The sequence below is a fragment of the Oryctolagus cuniculus genome, chromosome 3, assembly GCF_051225735.1.
Source record: "Oryctolagus cuniculus isolate XC-2025 breed Fujian yellow rabbit chromosome 3, ASM5122573v1, whole genome shotgun sequence".
In the NCBI taxonomy this organism is placed as follows: Eukaryota; Metazoa; Chordata; class Mammalia; order Lagomorpha; family Leporidae; genus Oryctolagus; species Oryctolagus cuniculus.
The window spans coordinates 136168262-136190890 of record NC_142869.1 but is presented as its reverse complement, the minus strand read 5'-3'; the positions used below and the strand labels follow the sequence as shown (position 1 = coordinate 136190890).

The following is a 22629-nucleotide window of genomic DNA, read 5'->3' as shown; positions in this document are numbered from 1 at the left end:
AGGGAACCAGTTGGTAGGTGTTTTTCCTGTTTTTCTATTTCTCTGCCTTTCAGCTAAATATATTTAAAAAAATCTAGTAGTGATTGCTTCATTGGGTTAAAAGATATCAGAATTAAACACTGTGTAGTAGACATTAAAATGTCTTCTTTTTATATGAGAGTAACTGAAAAACTTCATGGAAAATGGTATTAAAAGATAAATTTATTTTGGTGCAAAAAATATTTGAAATCCACGTATAGCTTTTTCATAATATTTGTTTTCTATGGACTTTTTTGAAGACCATGATATAAATGTGTTAATGTTTAAAAGGAAATTTAGTTTTCAGGGTACTAAATGTCATTCCAGGAAGCACCTTGCTTTGTGTGATTCTTAGCCATTTTAGGACAGATGCTTTTTTGGATAAACAGATTTAGATCGGCAAATGAAATGGCAACCAGAATTAACGTGAATATTACATCCTACTGCATTTACTTATTTAAATATTTATATGTTTAGTTGCAAGAGTTACAAAAGAGAGAGGAAGAGACAGTGAGATCTTCCATCCACTGATTGATTCCCCAGATAGCTGCAATGGACAGGGCTGGGCCAGGCTGAAGCCAGGAGCTTCATCTGGGTTTCCTATGTGGGTGCAAGGGCCCAAACACTTGGGCCATCTTCTGCTGCTTTTCCCAGGCCATTCATAGGGAGCTGAATCTAAAGTGGAGCAGCTGGGACACAAGCTGGCACCCATATGGGATGCCAGTGTCCCAGATGACGCTATACACACTATGCCACGATGCCAGTACCACTACTTCTGTTAAGCAGCACCCAAAAAGAATGTACCTCTCATCCTGTTCATGTGTAGATACTTAGGTATGTACAGTGAATCAAAAACAAACAGAAAAAGGCATGTCAAATGGACACTTAAGGGAAGCATACTAGTCAGAAGGCATGTCAGATTCATAGATATAACTCAAAATCAAGAGTACAGATCTATTTAATGTGGTATCAAATGACAACATATTTCATGATAAAAACTTTTATCTATACATACATAGTGCTTAATTTGATTAAAAACTTTCGCTGTTTAATTTGATCTTAAGACTACTTTTTAAGGTGAAATCATACAAAAACCTTGTGAGTTACCTAGAGTAGATAAGTTATAGAACCCATTCTACATCCCAGATCTTCGAATTTCTAGTTGAGTCCTCTTTCCACTATGTCAAGAAAACTTGAAAGGCAAAAATAAAATAAATGGGGGCCAGTGCTGTGGTAGCAGGTAAAGCTACTACCTGCAGCGCCAGCATCCCATTCAGGTGCCAATGTGATTCTTTGGCTGCTCCACTTCTGATCCAGCTCCCTGCTAGTGTGCCTGGGAAAAGCTGCAGAGAGTGGCCCAAGTGCTTAGGCCCCTTAACCAATGTGGGAGATCTGGAAGAAGCTCCTGGCTTCAGAACCAGCCCAGCTCCTGCCTTTGGGGTTGATTAAGTGAGTGAACCAAAGGATGGAAGATCTCTCTGTCTCTCCCTTTCTCTGTGTAACTTTAAAAAAATCTTATAAAAAAAAAAAGATTTATTGATTTGAGAGGCAGAGGTACAGACAGAGGGAGAGATAGAGTCTTCCATCTGCTAGTTCATTCCCAAAATGGCTGCAGTGGCCAGAGTTGGGTCAATCAGGAGCTTCTTCCAGTTTTCTTCCAGGGGTCCAAGCACTTGGGCCATCTTCCACCGCTTTCCCAGGCCACAGCAGAGAGCTGGATTGGAAGTGGAGCAGCTGGGACTTAAACCAGCACCACTATGGGATGCTGGCATCGCAGGCGGAGGCCTAACATACTCTGCCACAGCACTGGCCCTGACCATGAGTCTTAAGAAAATGTTAAGTTGAATTTAGTGCTCCCAATCTACAATGGCAGGAAACTACTAATTTTTAGTAGTAAATTTGTTGGACAGTGCAGAAAAACTGAAAAGATTCTTGGTAGTCAAGATTTGTTTATGAACCTTGGTTGTTAGGATCATCTTACCTATTGTAGTTTTTGCAACATCTTCCACTTAGTGTCTTCCACTTAATATTGTTTGTTCAACAAACACTATTGCTCAATAACACTATACAAGTTTGAATTCTAGGATTATAAATGAGATCCTTTGCTTTGTCTTTCCATGATCTTTTTGCCAGTGGATGTGAAGCATAGAGTTGTTTGAGGAAATTAGATAAATTCTAGATCTCAAAAAGAATAAGGTCTCTTAAAAACATACTCTGATGAATATTTTAAATGTAATCTCGTGTTAAGATTTCTAAGGTTGACAGAAATGCTGATACTCTAGATAAGACAACAAAGTGAAGAAGGCTAAAGGCTCGCTAAGAGTACCTGTAACGTTTAATTGTGAACTTTTGCCATATTTTAAAATATGCACTTTAAAAACCATTTTTTTTTTAGTAAATCAAAATTTTTTCCCCTTCTGATTTAGCTGTAGTGATCCTGTGCAGCGAATTGAGCAGTGCACACGAGGTTCTCTCTTCATGTGTAGCATTGTTCAAGGGTGCAAGAGAACGTATTTGTCGCAAAGAGACTTACAGGCTCATATCAACCATCGCCATATGAGAGCTGGAAAACCTGTTACTCGAGCTTCACTGGAAAATGTTCATCCTCCTATTGCCCCACCACCAGCTGAGATCCCTGACCGCTTTATAATGCCACCAGACAAGCACCACATGAGCCATATCCCGCCAAAGCAGCACATCATGATGCCACCACCTCCTTTGCAGCATGTGCCCCACGAGCACTATAATCAGCCTCACGAGGATATCCGTGCTCCTCCAGCAGAATTGTCCATGGCTCCACCTCCACCTCGTTCGGTCAGTCAGGAAACCTTTCGTATTTCAACAAGAAAACACAGCAATTTAATAACTGTCCCTATTCAGGATGACTCAAGTTCAGGTGCTAGAGAACCACCACCTCCTGCCCCAGCACCTGCTCACCATCATCCTGAATATCAGGGTCAACCAGTGGTATCGCACCCGCATCATATTATGCCTCCACAGCAACATTACGCACCACCCCCACCTCCTCCACCACCAATAAGCCATCCAATGCCACATCCTCCCCAGGCCGCAGGTACTCCTCACTTGGTATATAGCCAAGCTCCACCTCCACCAATGACCTCTGCTCCACCACCAATTACCCCTCCCCCTGGACATATTATTGCCCAGATGCCACCTTATATGAACCATCCTCCTCCAGGACCTCCCCCACCTCAGCATGGTGGCCCGCCTGTAACTGCTCCCCCTCCTCACCATTACAATCCTAACTCTTTACCCCAGTTCACTGAAGATCAAGGAACTCTGAGTCCTCCATTTACACAGCCGGGGGGAATGAGTCCTGGTATATGGCCTGCACCAAGAGGGCCGCCTCCTCCTCCACGAATGCAGGGTCCGCCTTCTCAAACCCCACTTCCTGGACCACATCATCCAGATCAGACAAGATACAGACCGTATTACCAATGATAATAGTATTCTGAACTGAAGATAACAATAAGGAAAAAAAAAACTTATGTATAGTTAATCTTTTAATTAAGCTCTGACTTTTTGGGGAAGGAACAGTACCTCTTACTGAGGCTATAAAACACATAGGGTCTGGTCTCTTGAAATGGTTTTAAATCTTGACCTTAGGATTGATTTCAAGTACTATACTATAGTACAAATAAGTGGCTCAGTTGAGCATAGCTGTATTTTAACATCTTTGTTCCCCGAGTGTGGTAAATTGACCCAGAGGTGACCATTTGTAAAAAATTTGAAAAAAATTTGCATTGTTTCACTTTCAAAAGTACTGCTTTTGTTAAACCCAATGTTTAGTTTTCCTTGTGATACATTTTGTTAACCTGTGTAAAAGGATTAAATTTCAATATGGTTGTAAAAATACTATTTTTATGTGAATTTAAGTGCAGCCACATACTGTTTTTAAAAACCATATGTTTTACCACTAATTTCCCAAAGTTACAATAAAATCCTGAAAGTAAAAATCTATTAGAATTTGCTGTAAGGCAGACTGTTAAATGATAGAGAAATATTTCACATTTTAGGCACTGAAATTTTGAGGTATCGAAATATGTAATGCACTTCACTTGGATGCCTTTCCATTTGAGGCAGCCTCAGAAGCACCAGACAAACATTGGAGTTCCAGTACTGAGATATGTTTGTGATATTAAAAGGCATTACTAATTCTTTGGAAAGCTAGGGCCAGAGTGTCAGCTCTACAGGCCCAAGCTGGTGGGGGAGGCTGTTACTCATGAATGCTTCTTACTGAATGATTGGAATCACATGATGCACCACACTTAGTACTCTCCAGTTAGATCATTTTATAGAACTGTTTAAATGGTATTATTTAGATGAAATGTGTTCTCTGTTCATTTTCTTAAGCTAAATATCTAGGGTTAAATAGGCTTTATGTATAGTTCCTCATTTCATAGTAGAGTTTGATCCTGTGTTAAGTGGGCTCTTGATTACTGGATTTTAATCTACAATTTGAATGCTATGGAGGATTTGAATAATGTATTAATGAAGGACATTTTCTTGTAACCACAAACTTGCATTTGCTCAGGTTTCATTGCTGTGTGATAAGAGTTTTTTTCCCTCTAACTTGACATTTAAACAACTATTATTTTCTAGTCCTTTTGTTGGTTAAACAGTCTGAACTTGAAACATTTTAGCATGGAGTCAGTGGTGAAGACTACCAGATAATTTTGTATTGGGGAAGAAAAAAGTAATTACTAAATTGTGAATTTCAGTGCTTTCTAAGGTGCCTTTAGAGACAGCTTTTACATTACAGGGGCTTGTTACAGTCCAGCTAAGGTGACCACTTACAGTTTTACAGAACTCGTGTATAAATCAACATTCTTGGGATATTATTATATATCCTTTGAATCAACCCCTGTGAAGTTTTTCCTCCCCCCTGAAATGGTGCATAATATAAACATGAAATGTGTAGTATGCAGATATCATTTATTAGATAGATTGTAGTATATAAATTTAGGGCATATTTCTTTTCAACAAAGGGTAAACTGATTGCTAATTTGCCATTTTATTCTGTCAGGTACAGGCAAAGCAGTTTTCTCATCCTGGATGATCCAGATGCAAAGTCCTTTCTGAATTTAGAGCAGAGATTAGAAATAATACAAATGGCCATTTCTGCTTTGGCCAAAAATGACTAATACATTTCTTTCTTTTAAGTTAAGCGAGTGATTTTTTCACCCGTAGTAGTTTGCGAGTCCAGTGTTAATGCACTATCTCTAGTGAGAATCCGTGTTGTTAGAAGCATGGGAGTGAAGTCGTGTGAACGGTTGATGGTGAGTGCTTCTGTCATATTACTGTAGGTACTTGGACTGGTGCACACTTGATTCCTTTTCATGCCCCTGTTAAGGAGCTGTAAAAAATATTACTGTTAAAAATCCAGACCTTTCTTTGCTTCATGTAATGAGAAGATAGCTAAATTCACTGTAGAGCTTCTCAGAAGAGCTCTCCTTTTATTGAAATTTACTAGAGTTGAATGTGGTAAGAAACCACCTAGCCTATGTATTGGATTAAAAAAAAAATCAATGGCATGATAAAATTCCACGTTAAAAGAATTCTTAGAGGCTTTAAAAAATGACCTATTTTCAGTTAGGCTTAATGAATAAATATTATGCAGGGAAGCAGATCAGATGAATGTCTTGTAGCAGACAAAATTTTTAAATGGTGTTAGACTTGAATTCGTCAGTTAATTATTTGGATGAGGGTGGGTGGGTAGAAGGATAACAAAATTGCTGTTAGTGTTTCTTTCCTTAAGGAAAAAGATGTGAATCCCAGCCTTATTTCAGGGAAGCCTTTGAAGCTATGATGGACATAAGTCTAAATTAAATGTATGTTTGTTTCATTATATTGCTCTTAAGACTACTGAGGTGACAGTTTAATTCTTAAAACAATAAAATGGAAGCATAAATACTATCTTGCCTAGATGAATTTTTACCTAATGATGACACATTTGGGAAAATGCAGAATTTTCCATGTTTATGTTGTTTCAACTTTCTACGGTAAAATTAGTATCACTTTTTAAAGATTAAAAGCAACAAGTTGAATGCTGTATTTCTTCAGTGGCCTGTCAAGAATCTATTATAAAAAAATAAAATTTTGGCTGATTAAAAAACATGAAAAAATTATAACAATATAGATCGTTGCAAAGACTTTAAGGAACTATCCATTTGGCTCTGTAAAAAGCAATTAATCAGTTGTGTAAATAGTAATTAGATGCACAGAAATGGAAATGGAAAATGGTCCTTGAACATATTCTTAGAACTCACAGTAAGTGGCTCTTTACTTCATGAAGTATATAGAACTGCTTGAGGCTTTGTTCTCACTAGTGTAGTGGAAGAGGTCCTTTTTTGGAGGGACCTCAGTCCCATCTGTAATAGATGTTTTTGAAAAGATCCTGTTAAGTACTTGAAAAAAATTTACAAGTACCTAAAAGATTTCTCTATTAAAGTAGCTATCAAATGGCCATATTGATGCCAAGTGAAGTTTGACATAATCATACTCAAATGTACTGTATTGTGATTGAAGTAGATTTGTTTTTCCTCATTAAAGTGTGGCCTGGAAACCAACCAGAATTCACTTGACTGCTAGTGAAGTAGTGTGGGTTGTGTGAAGCTTAGAAAGAAAGGAGTGGTAAAAGCTAGATGTGAAACACTTGGTAGTGATGCTCATAAAACTGAGATTTTCAAACACTTGTGTGATTCATGCCCCTTTAATTTTCCATCAATGAAGAGCAAAGTTTTTTTTTAAGGGAAAAAAAAAACTTAAAACAACACTCCAGTGTTAAACTTTGATTTTCCCCTCTCCGTATCTTTATTTTGTGTTAATTAAAAAAAATTTTTTTTGACAGGCTAATAAACTTTTCAATTTTGGGCCATTATCAAAGTGCAAGATTGAAACGAACAATGGAAAATGATGATTTTTGTTAGACACTTTTGTTCTAGAACCCAAGAATATTCCATTTCTATTCTGAGTAGATAAAAGCACCAGCCTTCGTATTGCATTTAAGCCCATTTCTTAACTATTCTGCTTCTAAAATTGTTCTCCCCTTTGCCTTCTTTCTTTTACTTCTCTTCCTGTTTCTTTGAAAACCTTTAACTAACTTTCTATTTTTAGATTTATACCCATTTTCAGTCACACAAGTATCAGATGCGCTGGGAAATGTAATGAAGGTGACATCCCCTCAACCCCTCTCCTAGAGGGCCCTTTCCTCAGAGGTCAGTGGGGTTAGCACGTTACTGCTTGTATCTGATTGTCTGGGTTGCAGATCTGACAACTAGTTAGGCTCCGTGCTCTGGGAAGCGTCCACATCCGTACTCCGTGTAGTATTTTGACCCATGTGAGAGTAAGTTTGGAAGGGGCTGAGTGATGATCTGGCGGCCACCTCCACAGGAACACCAGTTGGCCTTCAGGAGTTCTCAGGAGCCCGGTGAGAGACCATACAGGCCCTGGTTTTGGTATAACAAGGAAAATTGTATTGGCATTGAAAAAAAGTGATGGGGAAATATTGACTCCTCACCCCTCCCCAGGATCTCTGTGTGGAGAGAGGTGCACCCTTCCCCTTGCTTAGCTGAAGTGGAGGGAATTAAACTTGAAATCTAGTAACGGGCTCATAACAGCAGACAGTTTTTGGCCCTTCCTTAGCCAGGCAGCTAAGGAGTTGACTCTGCCACCCTTCCTCCAGCCTACAGCAGTAGAGCAAGACCCCAGCTGATGGGGAGGGGAGTACGGAAGGGAAGGGAACTTAAGACCTTGCCTCCTGCCCTCACTGAGAACCCCACTGCCTGATAAAACCCAAAGACCCTGACTTGTAGGCCAGTGCTGGCAGATAGATCTCTGTAGTTGCCCTGGCTTTGGAAGTCTACCCCTGTGGAACACATCTGTCCATACTTCCATCACTCTTGCATGGGCCTGCTGTGTACCCCCAAGACCGAGCAGGTGACTCAGCTTTGTGCCAGCCTGGATGGCCATCGGGCTGCCTTCATCACCCTTCTCCCAACCTTGGGCAGGCAGCAAGGAACCACAGGATTGTATCTTGGAACTTGGTGCCTGGCTGGTAAAACCCAGTCTTGGTCAGATCCTCATGGTCCCCAGGCCAGTGACTACAGGTCAAACTTCCAGACTTGTCCCAGCATCAGGTGGAGAGGTCTGTACCCCAGAGGTGATAAGGTTTTTCTGTGTGCATCACCATGAACCTCATGTGGAGAAACCTCTGGCTCTTCTTTGGTGTCAAGTGCAGTCCTGTGTTTCCAGTGGGTCAGACTTAAATCCCCGCTAGCATCATTTGTGTCTAGTTGTAGTGGCTTCAGACTGTGAGTCCATCTCAGCAGCAGATGGCCCCAAGCAGTGTGGACTTGCTCCCTGCCCCTATGCTGCACTGTCTGGGCAGGCTGTGAGGTTTGGGTATGGTATATTATTGTGGTGTTGGTGGCCACAGAACTGGGCATCTGTGCCTGCTCTGGCCCCTGGGAAGAGGCTTGCAGGAATGGACAATTCTTTTTTGATGCTCTCCCTCCCCCATCAACTCTGGTTTATTCTCATTGGCTTGCCAGCTGTAGATTTGAGCACAGGCATTACTGAGGCAGTGATGGCAAACTGGCCGCAGATTTGCAATAAACCGCTATTTAGGGCGCCCCCTAGCGCAGAAGTGCTGGAAATGTCCACAGGCTCGGAGAAAATAAGTGAAAGGTTCAGAATTTCTGGAAGGATGACCACAAAGATGATGAAGACGGGGAAAAAGTGAGTAAGACTTCAATGTGCGGAAGATTTCATATGCCACAAGCATCAGTAACTCGGGGAACCACAGCTCAACTAAAGAACACAATAAGGTGCCAGAAACCAACCACCTAGGATTGTGACATTGTGAAATGCTTGTATAAAAAATTTAAAATATCCGTTTTATGAAAACTCAGTAAACATCAGGGGGACACAGAGAAATGGTTTAATTACTCTATTTTTAGATATATTTTTAAAAATTTATTTGATAGGGAGAGTGACAGGAGAGACACAGAGAGACCTTCCATCTGCTGGTTCATCCCTCAAATGGCCACAACAGCCAGGGTTGAGCCAAACTGAAGCCAGGAGACTGGAACTCCATCTGGGTCTCCCTCATGGATGGCAGGGGCCCAGGCACCTGGGCCATCCTCTGCTGCCTTCCCAGGCACATCAGCAGGGAGCTGGTTTGGAAGCAGAGCAACAGGGACTTGAATTGATATGGGATGCCAGTGGTTGCAAGCAGTGGCTGAACCCACTGTACCGCAGTGGCAGCCCTGATTCACTACTCCAACAGAGAAGACAAGTGGAAGTAATTTTAGAAGTCAAATATTCCATTTGGAAAGTACACTAAGCAAAATTTAAAATGTGATAGAAAACATCAATAGCAAAATTGATCAAAAAGAATCAGTGAGCTGAAAGAATATTTGAAAGTACAGAGATTGGATGAAAATGGAGGAGTAGGGAGGGAGCTTACTGCTCTAATCTAGGAGAAGATAATTTGAAAAAAAGGAAGAGTTAGGGAAGAGTTAGGGAGAAAATGGCAGAGGAAACTCACGCGAATTAGAGGGGACAGCAGACCTATGTGGAGGGTGTGGACAGTCACAAATCAGGACCCAGCAGCCGAGAGCCTCTGCACCAGCTTTGGAGAGAGGTGAGACCAGACTGCAGCAGCCCAAGCCACTGGAGATAAATTGCGGGAAAAGCCAGGAGGGAATCCGGCTTGGAGCCTTGTGGGGGACTGTGTACCTGCCAAACTAGAGGAGGGACAAAAAAGGGGGAGGTACACTTCTCTCTCCCTGTTCACCCTGCAGCAGCATCCTGTAACAAGCCGATACACAGCAGGTGCCATTTTGTACATACATAACAGGTGTGCCAGCTCGTGTCTGTGCCCAGCCACCAACCTAGCGGAGACTCCTGAGTCTGGTGGGGAGAACTGATGGGAGGCTTGTGTGCCAGGACTGTGAAAACACAGGCTGTGTGGGAAGACTCACGGTGGCTGGGACTTTGGGCAGTCACTGGGGGAGGCTCCACACGCTCAGGGCTCCCTGGTTCTCTGGTGAGGGACATTGCTGTATCTGAGCTTACACCGAGGACTGCACAGATCCTTTGTGTGGTCCCTGTGGAAGTGTGAACGAATATTATACCCACTGGGGCTAGGGGCCAGGCACCGGTCTCCTTTGAGGAGAGGAAATGAGCTGAGTCTATACCAACAGAACAGAAAAACCTCCCCACTGAATGAAAAAAAAAAAAAAAAGGACATTTACGATGCCCAACCTGGGTGTCACCTTAACACTCCCTTCACCCTGGAGCACTGAAGAGAGCTCCCTGGCCACACCCACCACACAGCTCTAGGTATTCCTTGAAAGCAGACCCTCCACTAATCCACACAGACACAGTCCAAAGATAAAAGCCGCCACCACAGCAAAAAAGGAACCAATGAGTATTTCCACAAATGCCGAATAACAAATGCACCAATTCAATAAACAAGAATAAGGAACATAGCATGATGCCCCCAAAAGAATACAGCACTTTAGTACTAGATTGTGAAATGAAGAGTTTGAAGAAATGCAAGAAATGAAATTCAAAAAATTGGTCATAAGATCACATAGAAGTAATCAGACGTGCATGCATGAACTAATGAAAACAGAGTTGGTGGAAGAATAATGAAGGGAGTTCAGGGGAACATTGAGGCAGTATGCAAAGAGCGAATATTTGAGTAACTGAGGTTGGAGGGCATCTTGAAAATGTTAAAGAGGTGGGAAGCATATTCAAAGAGATAATAAGGCTTTCCAAACCAAGAGAAAGACACAACTTTCCAGCTACAGGAAGATTGGAGATCACCCCATTCAAATCAAACAAGCTTACTCTAGGTGCAGCGGGTTTAAAGCCCTGGCCTGAAGCACTGGCATCCCAAATAGGTGCCAGTTTGAATCCTAGCTGCTCCTCTTCTGATCCAGCTCTCTGCTATGGCCTGGGAAAGCAGTAGAAGATGGCCCAAGAGCCACATGGGGGACCCGGAAGAAGCTCCTGGCTTTGGGTCAGCGTGGGTCTGGCTGTTGTGGCCATTTGGGGAGTGAACCATTGGATGGAAGACCTTTCTCTGCCTCTCTCTGAAACTCTGTCTTACAAATAAATAAAATAGCCGGCGCTGCGGCTCACTAGGCTAATCCTCCGCCTTGTGGTGCCGGCACACCGGGTTCTAGTCCCGGTCAGGGCACCGGATTCTGTCCCGGTTGCCCCTCTTCCAGGCCAGCTCTCTGCTGTGGCCCGGGAGTGCAGTGGAGGATGGCCCAAGTGCTTGGGCCCTGCACCCCATGGGAGACCAGGAGAAGCACCTGGCTCCTGCCATCAGATCAGTGCAGCGTGCCGGCCGCGGTGGCCATTGGAGGGTGAACCAATGGCAAAAGGAAGACCTTTCTCTCTGTCTCTCTCTCTCACTGTCCACTCTGCCTGTCAAAATAAATAAATAAATAAATCTTAAAAAAAAAAAAAACAACAACAAGCTTACTCCCAAAACATACGTAATAAAGGTCTCCAAGATTAAAAATATAGAGTGGACTCTCAAAGCTGCAGGAGGGAAGGAACAAATGACACAAAGGGGTCCCCATGCACCCGATGCAGACTTGTTGGCAGGAATCTTACAGGCAGGAGAGTGGAATGAGAATTCCAAAGTCCTGAAGGGAAGAACTGCCAACAAAACATCCTTTACCTATGAAGAATTAAAGATGTTCCCAGGCCAACAAAAAGCTAAGAGTTTATCACCACCAGATCTGTATGGTGGGAAATCTGTATGGTGGGAACTAAGGAAATTCTTCAAACTGAAAGGAAGAAATGTTAACAAGTAAGAAGGAAATAACAGAAGGTGGAAAACACATGGGTAAAAGAAGTTGGCTATACTGACATAGTGAATAAACCACGTCTTTGGTATGAAGACTAAGAAAACAACAATTAAAAATATTAACTGTGTTAATATGTTAAAAGGCAGAAATTATAGAACGGTGTAAGTTGGGAAATCAAAAATTCAAAATGTGAAGAGGAATGGCATGCAAGTATGGGGGTCCTTATTTGTATTCTTTTTGTCTTTTCCTGTCTGTCATTCATGTCCTACTGCTATCATTTCAAAATAGCTGGTTACAACCAAAAGAAGATTTCTGTAAGTCTTATGGTCACCATAAAACAAAAATCAATAATAAACTGACTGAAATGGTAAGAAGGGATCAAACCACTTAACCACAAAGGAAGTTTGTAAGAGAGGGACAGAGACATAAGCGAGCTGCAATAAAATTAGCAAGTATCAAAATGGCAGTAATAAGATCTTACCTGTCAATAATTTCCTTAATGTCAATGGATTAAATTCTCCGAGTAAAAGACATAGTGACAATAGAGTTAAAAACGAGACTCAACTATATGCCACTTATATGAAGCTCACTTCACCTCTAAGGTCGTTAATAGACTGAAAGTGAAAGGATGAAATAAGATACTCCGTGCAAATGGAACCCAAAAGAAAGCAAGAGTAACAGTACTTATATCAGATAAAGTATACTTAGTACAAAAGAGACAAGGAGAGCCATTACAAATGATGCAAGGTTCAATCTTGCAAGAGAAAACAACAATTGTAAATATATATACACCCCAATATTTGGGGGGCATCTCAATACATAAGGCAAGTATTAATAAGCTTAAAGTAAGGGGCAGATTCCAATACAATAACAGTAGGGGACTTTTACACTCTACTTTCAGACAGATAGAAAATCAACAAATAAAGAGAGTAAAATTGTACCCAAAGACAATTGGAAATAAAAACATCTATAGAATGTTCCATTCAGTAGCTGCAGAATTCACAATCTTGTCAACAGTGTATGGAACATCCTCTAAGACAGAGGATGTAAAGGGTCACAAAGCAAGTATCAACAGAAAACATATCTACTATCTTTTCTGACCATAATGCAATAAACTGGGAATCACAAGTAAAACTTCAGAAACTACACAAATATCTGGAAAGTAAACAATTTCCTCCTGAATAACCAATGGATCAAGACAAAAATTAGGAAAGACATTTTAAAAATTTCTTGAAATGAGCGTATACCAAAATTTATGGAATAAAATAAAAACAGTATAAGAGGAGAGTTGATAGGTTAAGGTTTTATCAAAGAAGTAGAATGGTCCCAAGCAACTCACCACTGCATGTTAAGAAATTAGAAAAGCAAAGAACAAATCAAACCCCAAATTAGTAGAAACAAAGAAATAATAAAAGTCATAACAGAGATGAATGAAATAGAGACTAAAACAACTACACACAAAAAGTCAATAAAATGAACAGCTGGTTCTTTGAAAAGATAGAATTAACAAACTCTTAGCTAGACTAAGAAAAAAAGAGAAAATCCAAATAAAAAGTCCGAAATAAAAAGGGAAACAGTACAGCAGATACCATAGAAACACAAAGGATTATTAGAGATTACCATGAACAATTCCATAACAAATTTGATATCCTAGAAGAAGTGGGTGAATACCTCGACACATCCTCCTTACCAACATTGAATCATGAAGAAACAGAGTATCTTCACAGACCATAATGAGCAATGATAATGAATCTGTTGTGAAAAGTCTCCCATCAAAAGAAAAGCCCAGGATGAGATGGCTTCACTTCTGAATTCTACCAAGCATTTAAAGAATTAATGTCAACTTTTCTTAAAATTTCAAAAAATGGTAGAGGAGGGAATTCTGCCAAACTCATTCTAAACCAGACAAGGGCAAAACAAGGTAAAAAAACTTACAGGTCAATATCCTTGATGAACACAAATGTAAAAATCCTCATTAGGGATAGGAATTGTGGTGCAGTGGGGTAAGCCATGACTTACAACACAGGCATCCCATACTGGAGAGCTGGTTTGAGTCCTGGCCACTTGACTTCCAATCCAGCAACTGCTAATATACCTGGGATGGCAGTGGATCATGGCCCAGGTACTTGGGTCCCTGTCATCCGTGTGGGGGCCCTGGATGGAGTTTCTGGTTCCTGACTTTGGCCTGGTCCAGCCCCAATCGTGGCCATTTGGGGAGTGAATCAGTGGTTTGAAGATTCTCTCGCTCTGTCTCTTCCCAATATTCTTTTCAAATAAATGAATGAATAAATAAATAAATAAATCTTTTAAAAATCCTCAACAAAATAGTAGAATACCAAATTAACAACACATTAAAAAGATTATTCACCAGGGCCAGCGCTGTGGCATAGCGGGTAAAACCACCACCTGCTGTGCCAGCATCCAGTATGGGAGCTGGTTCTAGTCCCAGCTGCTCCACTTCCAATCCAGCTCCCTGTTATGGCTTTGGAAAGCAGTAGAGGATGGTCCAGGTCCCTGGGCCCCTGCATCTGCGTGGGAGGCCTGGAGAAAGCTCCTGTCTCATGGGTTCGGATCAGTGCAGCTCCAGTTGTGGCCATCTGGGGAGTGAACTGGCATATGGAGGATCTCTCCCTCTCTTTGCCTCTGTCTCTGCCTCTCTGTAACTCTGCCATTCAAATAAATAAATAAATCTTTTTTAAAAAAGAGCACAAATGCAAGAAAAGTGAAGTCAATATAAATAAAAAAAGAAAGATTATTCACCATGATTAAGTAGGATTCCTTCCAGGGTTGCCTGATGGTTCAGCATACTCAAATCAATAAATATGCTATATCATATCAACAGAATGAAGGACAGCACTCATGGGATCATCTCAATACATGCAGAATAGGCACTTGATAAAATTTAACATCCATTCATCATAAAAACTCCGAACAAATTAGGCATACAAGGAATATATCTCAACATAATAAGTGTCATATATCATAAGCCAACCCCTAACATCATACTAAGTGGGGAAAAGCTGATTACTTTTTATTTATTTATTTATTTTTGACAGGCAGAGTGGACAGTGAGAGAGAGAGACAGAGAGAAAGGTCTTCCTTTGCCGTTGGTTCACCCTCCAATGGCCGCCGCGGCTGGCGCGCTGCGGCTGGTGCACCGCGCTGATCCAATGGCAGGAGCCAGGTGTTTCTCCTGGTCTCCCATGAGACCATCCTTGGACCATCCTCCACTGCACTCCCTGGCCACAGCAGAGAGCTGGCCTGGAAGAGGGGCAACCGGGACAGAATCCGGCGCCCCGACCAGGACTAGAACCCGATGTGCCGGCACCGCAAGGCGGAGGATTAGCCTAGTGAGCCGCAGTGCCAGCCGCTGATTACTTTTTAAAATCTGGAACAAGACAAGATGTCCACTTTTACCACTTAATCAACACAGTACTGGAAGTCATCTCCATGGAAATTGGGCAAGAGAAAGAAATAAAAATCACCCAAATCAGAAATGAGGAATTCAAACTGTCTCTGTTTGCAGATGATATGACCTCATGTATAGAAATTCCTCAAAAACTCCATTCAAAAACTATTAGAGGGGTTGGCATTGTGGTGTAGTGGGTTAAGCCACCACCTGCAATGCTGGCATTCTATATCAGAGCACTGGTTTGAGTCCCAGCTGCTCCACTTCCCATCTGGCTCCTTGGTAATGTGCGTGGGGAGGGCGGCGAAAGATGACCCAAGTACTTAGGCCACTGCCACCCAAAGGGGAGACCTGTCTGGAGTTCTGAGTCCTGGCTTCTGCCTGGACCAGCCTGAACTTTGCAGCCATTTAAGGAGCGAACCAACACATTGAAGATCTCTCTCTCTCTTTTCCACTGTCACTCTACCTTTCAAAAATAGATAAAAACAATTTTAAAAACCATTAAAACTAACAAATTTAACAAAGTTGGATACAAAGTGAATGTGTAATGGTAAGTAGCATTGTTATACCCCAATAACAAATGGCTACCAAAAAAAAAAAAAAATCCTAGGAAAAATTTAACCAAAGAGGTGAGTGATTAATACTGTAAAAACTTTAAAGCCTGGCACTTCATCTGGGTCCCCCAAGTGGGTGCAAGGGCCCAAGCACTTGGGCCATCCTACACTGCTTTCCCAGGCACATTAGCAGGGAGCTGAATTAGAAGTGGAGCAGCCAGGACTTGAACCTGTGCCCATATGGGATGCCGATGGCACAAGCAGTGGCTTTACCTGTTATGCCACAATGCCAGCCCCTGAACAGTCTTTTCAATAAACAGTGTTGGGAAAACTGGATATGCACATGCAGAAGAATGAAAGTATACCCTGTCTCTCACCATGAATGGGAAATGAATTGGCCAGCGCCGCGGCTCACTAGGCTAATCCTCCGCCTTGCAGCGCTGGCACACCAGGTTCTAGTCCCGGTCGGGGTGCCGGATTCTGTCCCGGTTGCCCCTCTTCCAGGCTAGCTCTCTGCTGTGGCCAGGGAATGCAGTGGAGGATGGCCCAAGTGCTTGGGCCCTGCACCCCATGGGAGACCAGGAGAAGCACCTGGTTCCTGCCATCGGATTGGCGCGGTGCGCTGGCCGCAGTGCGCCGGCCACGGTGGCCATTGGAGGGTGAACCAACGGCAAAGGAAGACCTTTCTCTCTGTCTCTCTCTCTCACTGTCCATTCTGCCTGTCAAAAAAAAAAATTAAAATGGATTAAAGAGTTAAATGTAAGACTTGAAACTTTGAATCATAGAAAGAAATATAGGGAAGAATTTGAGGACATTGGAATGGGTAAGGATTTTTTTTTTTTTGGATCAGACCCCCAGAGCTAAGGAAACAAAAGCAAAAATAGATAAACAGAATCTCAACAAACTAAAGAACTTTTGCACAATCAAAGAAACAGGCAATAGAGTGAAGAGACAACCTACAGATGGGAAAAAATATTTTGAAGTTATACATCTGACAATGGGTTAGTAATCAGAATATCTAAGAAACTCAAACGACTCAATAGTAAAACAAAACACAACACAACAAAACAAAAAGCAACCAACGAATGACCAAATAATGCAATTTAGAAATATGCAGGTTTTTTTTTAATTTATTTTATTTATTTAAAAGACAGTTACACAGAGAGAGGTAGAGGTGAGAGATCTTCCATCTGCCACTTCACTCACCAAATGGTCACAACAGCCAGAGCTGGGCCTATATGAAGTCAGGATCCAGGAGCTTCTTCCTGGTCTCCCACATGGGTGCAGGGGCCCAAGCACTTGAGCCATCTTCTACTGCTTTCCCAGGCACATTGGCAGGGAGCTGGATCAGAAGTGGAACAGCTGGGACATGAACCACTGCTCATATGTGATGCCGGCACTGCAAGCTGAGGCTTTAACCTTCTGTGCTATAGCACCTGCCCCTTGTGCAGTAGATTTAAAAAGACATTTCTCAAAGGAAGATGTACAGTGGCCAGCAGCACACGGGAGAGGCACCACCTCACTCATCATTAGGGAAACACAAGTCCTAACCACAATGAGATCTCACCTGACTTCCGTTATATCAACTATTATAAAAACAACAAGCACTGGTGAGGTAGAGAAAAAAGAACACTTGCAAAGCATTGGTAGGAATACATATTAGTACAACCATGGTAGAAAACAGAATGAAGGTTCTTCAAGAAACTAAAAATAGAACTGCCATTTGATTTAGCAATCCTTTGGTTATTTATCAAAGGAAAATGAAATCAGTCTGTCAATACACCACTGAAATTCAGGTTTTTTATAAACATTTTTATTTTTTAAAGATTTTATTTGAGAGGTAGAGTTACAGACAGACAGTGGGAGAGACAGAGAGAGAGCTCTTCCATCTGCTGGTTCACTCCCCAAATGGCCATAATTGCCAGAGCTGGGAAGATCTGAAGCCAGGATTCAGGAGCTGTTTCTGGGTCTTCCACGTGGGTGCAGGGGCCCAAGCACCTGGGCTATCTTCTGTTGCTTTCCCAGGCCATAGCAGAGAGCTGGATTGGAAATTGAGCAGCTGGGTCTTGAACCAGCTCCCAAATGGGATGCCAGTGCTGTAGGTGGAAGCTTAGCTACTATGCCATAGCGCCAGCCCCCAGTGTTTATTACAACACTATTCAGAATAGCTAAGAACCAGAGAAAAATCTTAATGTCCATCATTAAGATTGTGGTATATATATTCAATGGAATCCTATTAAGTCATAAAAATGACATCATTTGCAACAACACAGATGGAAATGAAGATCATTATAGGAAGTGAAATGAACCACAGAAAGACAAGTATTACATGACACTCATTTGTGAAATATTAAAAACTTGATTGGGGGCCAGCGCTGCATCTCACTAGACTAATCCTCCGCCTGCGGCCCCGGCACCCCAGGTTCTAGTCCTGGTTGGGGCGCCGGATTCTGTCCCCGTTGCGCCTCTTCCAGTCCAGCTCTCTGCTGTGGCCAGGGAGTGCAGTGGAGGATGGCCCAAGTGCTTGGGCCCTGCACCCGCATGGGAGACCAGGAGGAAGCACCTGGCTCCTGCAGCGCGCCGGCTGTGGCGGCCACGTGGGGGTGAACCAACGGAAGGAAGACCTTTCTCTGTGTCTCTCTCTCTCTCACTGTCTAACTCTGCCTGTCAAAAACAAAAACAAAAACAAAAAACCCAAAAAACTTGATTGGGGCTGGTGCTGTGGCATAGTAGGTTAAGCCTCCTCTTGCAGTGCTGGCATCCCATATGGGTGCTGGTTTGTGTCCTGGCTGCTCCTCTTCTGATCCAGCTTTCTGCTATGGCCTGGGAAAGTGGAGGAAGATGGCCCAAGTGCTTGGACCCTGCACTTGAGTGAGAGACCCAGAAGAAGCTCCTTGGCCCTGGCTTGGATCATCCCAGCTCCAGCCATTGCAGCCATTTAGGGAGTGAGCCCGTGGATGGAAGACCTTTCTCTCTGTCTCTCCCTCTCACAGTCTATAACTCTACCTCTCAAATAAATAAATAAATCTTCAAAAAATGTATTAAGTTATAGTTAAGAGTGAGAGGTTCTTGTGTTCTACTGTACTACAGAGTGACCCTTGATAAAGAGAATATGCTGTATATTTCTCTAAAATATTAAAAACTATAAGAAAGGACTTTTTAAAAAGATTTTATTTATTTATTTGAGAGGTAGAGTTACAGATACAGAGAGGCAGAGACAGAGAGAATCTTCCATCTGCTGGTTCACTCTCTAAATGGTCTCAATGGCTGGAGCTGAGCCGATCTGAAGCCAGGATTCAGGAGCTGCTTCCAGGTCTCCCACATGGGTGCAGGGGACCGAGGACTTGGGCCATCTTACACTGCTTTCCCAGGCCATAGCAGAGAGCTGGATTGGAAGTGAAGCAGCGGGACTGGAACTGGCACCCATAAGGGATGCCAGCCCTAGAAGAAAGCATTTTAAACATATTCGCAATAAAGAAATGTTAAACTTTTTTTTTAAAGACTTATTTATTTATTTGAAATTCAGAGTTACACACAGAAAGAAGGAGAGGCAGAGAGAGAGAGAAAGAGAGAGAGGTCTTCCATCCACTGGTTCACTCCCCAGTTGGTTGCAACGACCGGAACTCTGTCCGGCGCCCATATGGGATGCTGGCACTGCAGATGGCAGCTTTACGTGCCATGCCACAGTGCTGGCCCCAAAATGTTAAACCTTTAAAGAGATAGATATGCTTCCATGATTGGAATTATGCAATGTGTACTTGTAAGAAACCATTGCACTTTGCCCCATAAATATGTATAGTATCGTGTCAGTTAAAAATAAAATTTAGAAGCAAAAAAAGTACAAAAAAAAAACCCAAATGAATCTCACCAAATCTCTCTAAATGTAGAAAGGATATGAGGAAACCATTCAGGAAGTCAGCACCTGCATTAAGAAAATTGGGGAGGAGGAGCCAAGACGGCTGAATAGGGTATAACCACGCCATCTTCAGCTGGCCTGGATACCGAAAGATCAAAGGAAGGGCAGCATCTCCAGGGGTCTGACTGATGGAAACTTTCAGTGAGGAAGTTAAAAAAATAAAAAATAAAACTTTGTGGAACAAGAGGAGAGAAGACAGACACCACTGCAGCCAGTGGCCGGCTGGGAGCCACCATCTTCTCACCTCAAGGTAGGAGTAAACTGGCGTGAACCCCACCACCCCACCACCCCACCACCCTCAGTTTCAACAGAGAGGGAATCCCACAGTCACCCGCTGACTTTTACTGCAGCCTGAGAAGCTGACTGGGGTCTGAGCGATTGCTGGGCTGGGAGCAGGGAAACCGTGTTGCGTCCTTCCCCTCCCCCACTCCTACAGAACAGCAAAGTGGTAGCAATGCGTCATGCAGTGTGCCTCTGTTCCACTCCTACCAGGATCGTAGTCACAGGCAGTGTAGTGCGTGGGGCCAAGCACAGATCCCCTGTGTCCTGCAGCTGTGGGGACATTAGCTCCAGAGCCACACTCACACACCCTACATGGGCAAGGGGATCCATCTTAGCTTCTGGGGACTAAAGAGAAGCAACCCATAAAAAAATCTGCTCCTGGGGCCGGCACTGTGGCGTAGTAGGCTAAACCTCTGCCTGTGGTTCTGGCGTCCCATATGGGCACTGGTTCGAGACCCAGCTGTTCCACTTCTGATCCAGCTCTCTGCTATGGCCTGGGAAAGCAGTCAAAGATGGCCCAGGTACTTCAGCCCTTGCTCCTACGTGGGAGACCTGGAACAAGCTCCTGGCTCCTGGCTTTGGATTGGCTCAGCTCCAGCCATTATGGCCATTTGGAGAATGAACCAGCAGATGGAAGATCTTTCTCTCTGTCTCTTCCTCTCTCTGTCTGCAACTCTCTCAAATAAATAAATAGAATCTTAAAAATAAAAGAGAAGGAAACAGAGGATTAAAAATATGCTCCCACCCTGAGAGATCTGGGTGATGACCTCACTATATCCGATGACTCCAGGACTATAACAATTAGTTATAAATTTCTCAGTGCCCCTGGAATCTATCTGGTGGATCTCGGGAAAAGCCTGCCTGCCTTCCACCTCTCTGGACTCACACCCTCCAGAGAAGAATCTCCTGTATACCTTGTGGTCACCCTGTAGGACTGGTGCAGGACTCAGTTCACATCCCCGAGTTCTAGGACTAGAGCTGCTGATGTTATAAACCCCAGCACCAGTTGGTCTCTCCTAGCAGGACCTAAGGAAGGGTCCACCTGCATCACACAGTCCTAGAGCCACAGCAGTTGGTGCCACAAGCCCTGGCATCACTCTGGCTTACCAATAGGTCAGGAAACAGCCATCCTTGTCTCCCTCAGCACCAAGAATGAGGCCCTGGCAATCACAATCACCAGGAAGACTGGAACTGATTGCTCTGTGGACCTAAGGTACATACCTGGGGCTGGTGCTATGGCACAACAGGTCAAAGCCCCAGCCTGCAGTGCCGGCGTCCCATATGGGCACTGGCTCTAGTCCTGGCTGCTCCCCTTCTGATCCAGCTCTCTGCTATGGCCTGGGAAAGCAGTAGAAGATGCCCATGTCTTTGGGCCCCTGCATCCATGTGGGAGACCTGGAAGAAGCTCCTGGTTCCTGGCTTTGGATCAACTCAGCTCTGCTCTGACTGTTGTGGTCATTTGGGGAGTGAACCCGTGGAATGGAAGACATTCTCTCTCTCTCCCTCCCTCCCTCTCTCTCTCTCTCTCTGGCTCTACCTCTCTCTGTAACTCTGTCTTTCAAATAAATAAAATAATTCTAAAAAAAATACACAACCTAGGAAACCCATACTCATCACAAAACCACACTTCTATCCCTACAAAGTATAGCAGACTAGATCACTGTGTCATTGATAGAAACAACTGACATTAAGACAAATGAATTCTCTCAGAGACTACCCTCCTGGGCTCATCTAGAACCAAAGCCAAAGCAAGAAGCCAAATTGTACCCGGCATTCCAGCTAAACCATAAACTCTTTTCCAATAAAACCTACTGCATAGAGTAGAAGGGATGATGATGTAAGATGTGCTGACACTAATACAGGAACACAGGAAGAAGCATGGTAGCATGACACCTCCAAAAGAACACAATAATCTCCTGAATTAGATCCTGAACTGAAGAAACTCTATCAAATGACAGATATGGAATTCAAAATAATCATTGTAAGGAAACTCAATCAGATGCAAGAGAACACAGGAAGATTTAAGAAAGAAAAATCAATGAATGACATCAATGAATGAAAATATTACAAATAAGACAGACCTATTAAGAAGAACCAAATAGAAATTTCAGAGATGAAGTCTTCAGTGAAATAAAACATATAATTAAGAGCTTTAACAGCAGAATAGGCCACGTGGAGGAAAGAATTTCTGACCTCAAGGACAAGAATTTTGAAATAACTCAATCAGACAAAATTAAGGAGAAAAGAATTAAAAGAATGACAAAAGTTTATTCAGAATGTGGGATCTCATTAAATAACCTAATATTTGTATTAGAGGTTTCTTGAAGGAGCAGAAAAAGTAAAAGCTGTTGAGAAACTGCAAAATGAAATAATACTTGAAAATTTCCCAGGTCTTGAGAGAGACATGGATATCCAGATACAAGAAACTCAAAGAACCAGAAGCGGACTCAATCAAAAAGGATCTCCTTCAAGGCGTATTGCAGTCAAATTGTAAAAAGTTAAAGACAAGGAAAGAATCTAAAGACAGCAAGAGAAAAGCATCAAATTAGCATAAAGAAAAACCAATTAGATTAACATCAAACTTCGCAGTGGAAA

The 22629-nt window shown here is 42.7% G+C and overlaps 1 protein-coding gene across 20 annotated transcripts in view; it reads left to right on the top strand.

Annotated features, from left to right (window-relative positions):
* The window catches only part of CBLL1 (Cbl proto-oncogene like 1), a 48854-nt gene that overhangs the window by 13815 nt on the left and 12410 nt on the right, over positions 1 to 22629 (top strand). For 15 of the 20 annotated variants that reach the window (XM_070071147.2, XM_089328436.1, XM_051848818.3 and 12 more), the window contains one exon: positions 2445 to 5955. The exons of the other annotated variants lie outside the window; for them this stretch is intronic. In XM_070071147.2, the coding sequence (XP_069927248.1) occupies positions 2445 to 3480 (1036 nt within the window). In that variant the 3' untranslated portion in view covers positions 3481 to 5955. Of the gene's footprint in view, positions 1 to 2444; positions 5956 to 22629 lie in introns of those variants that run through there. 20 annotated transcript variants of the gene reach the window in all.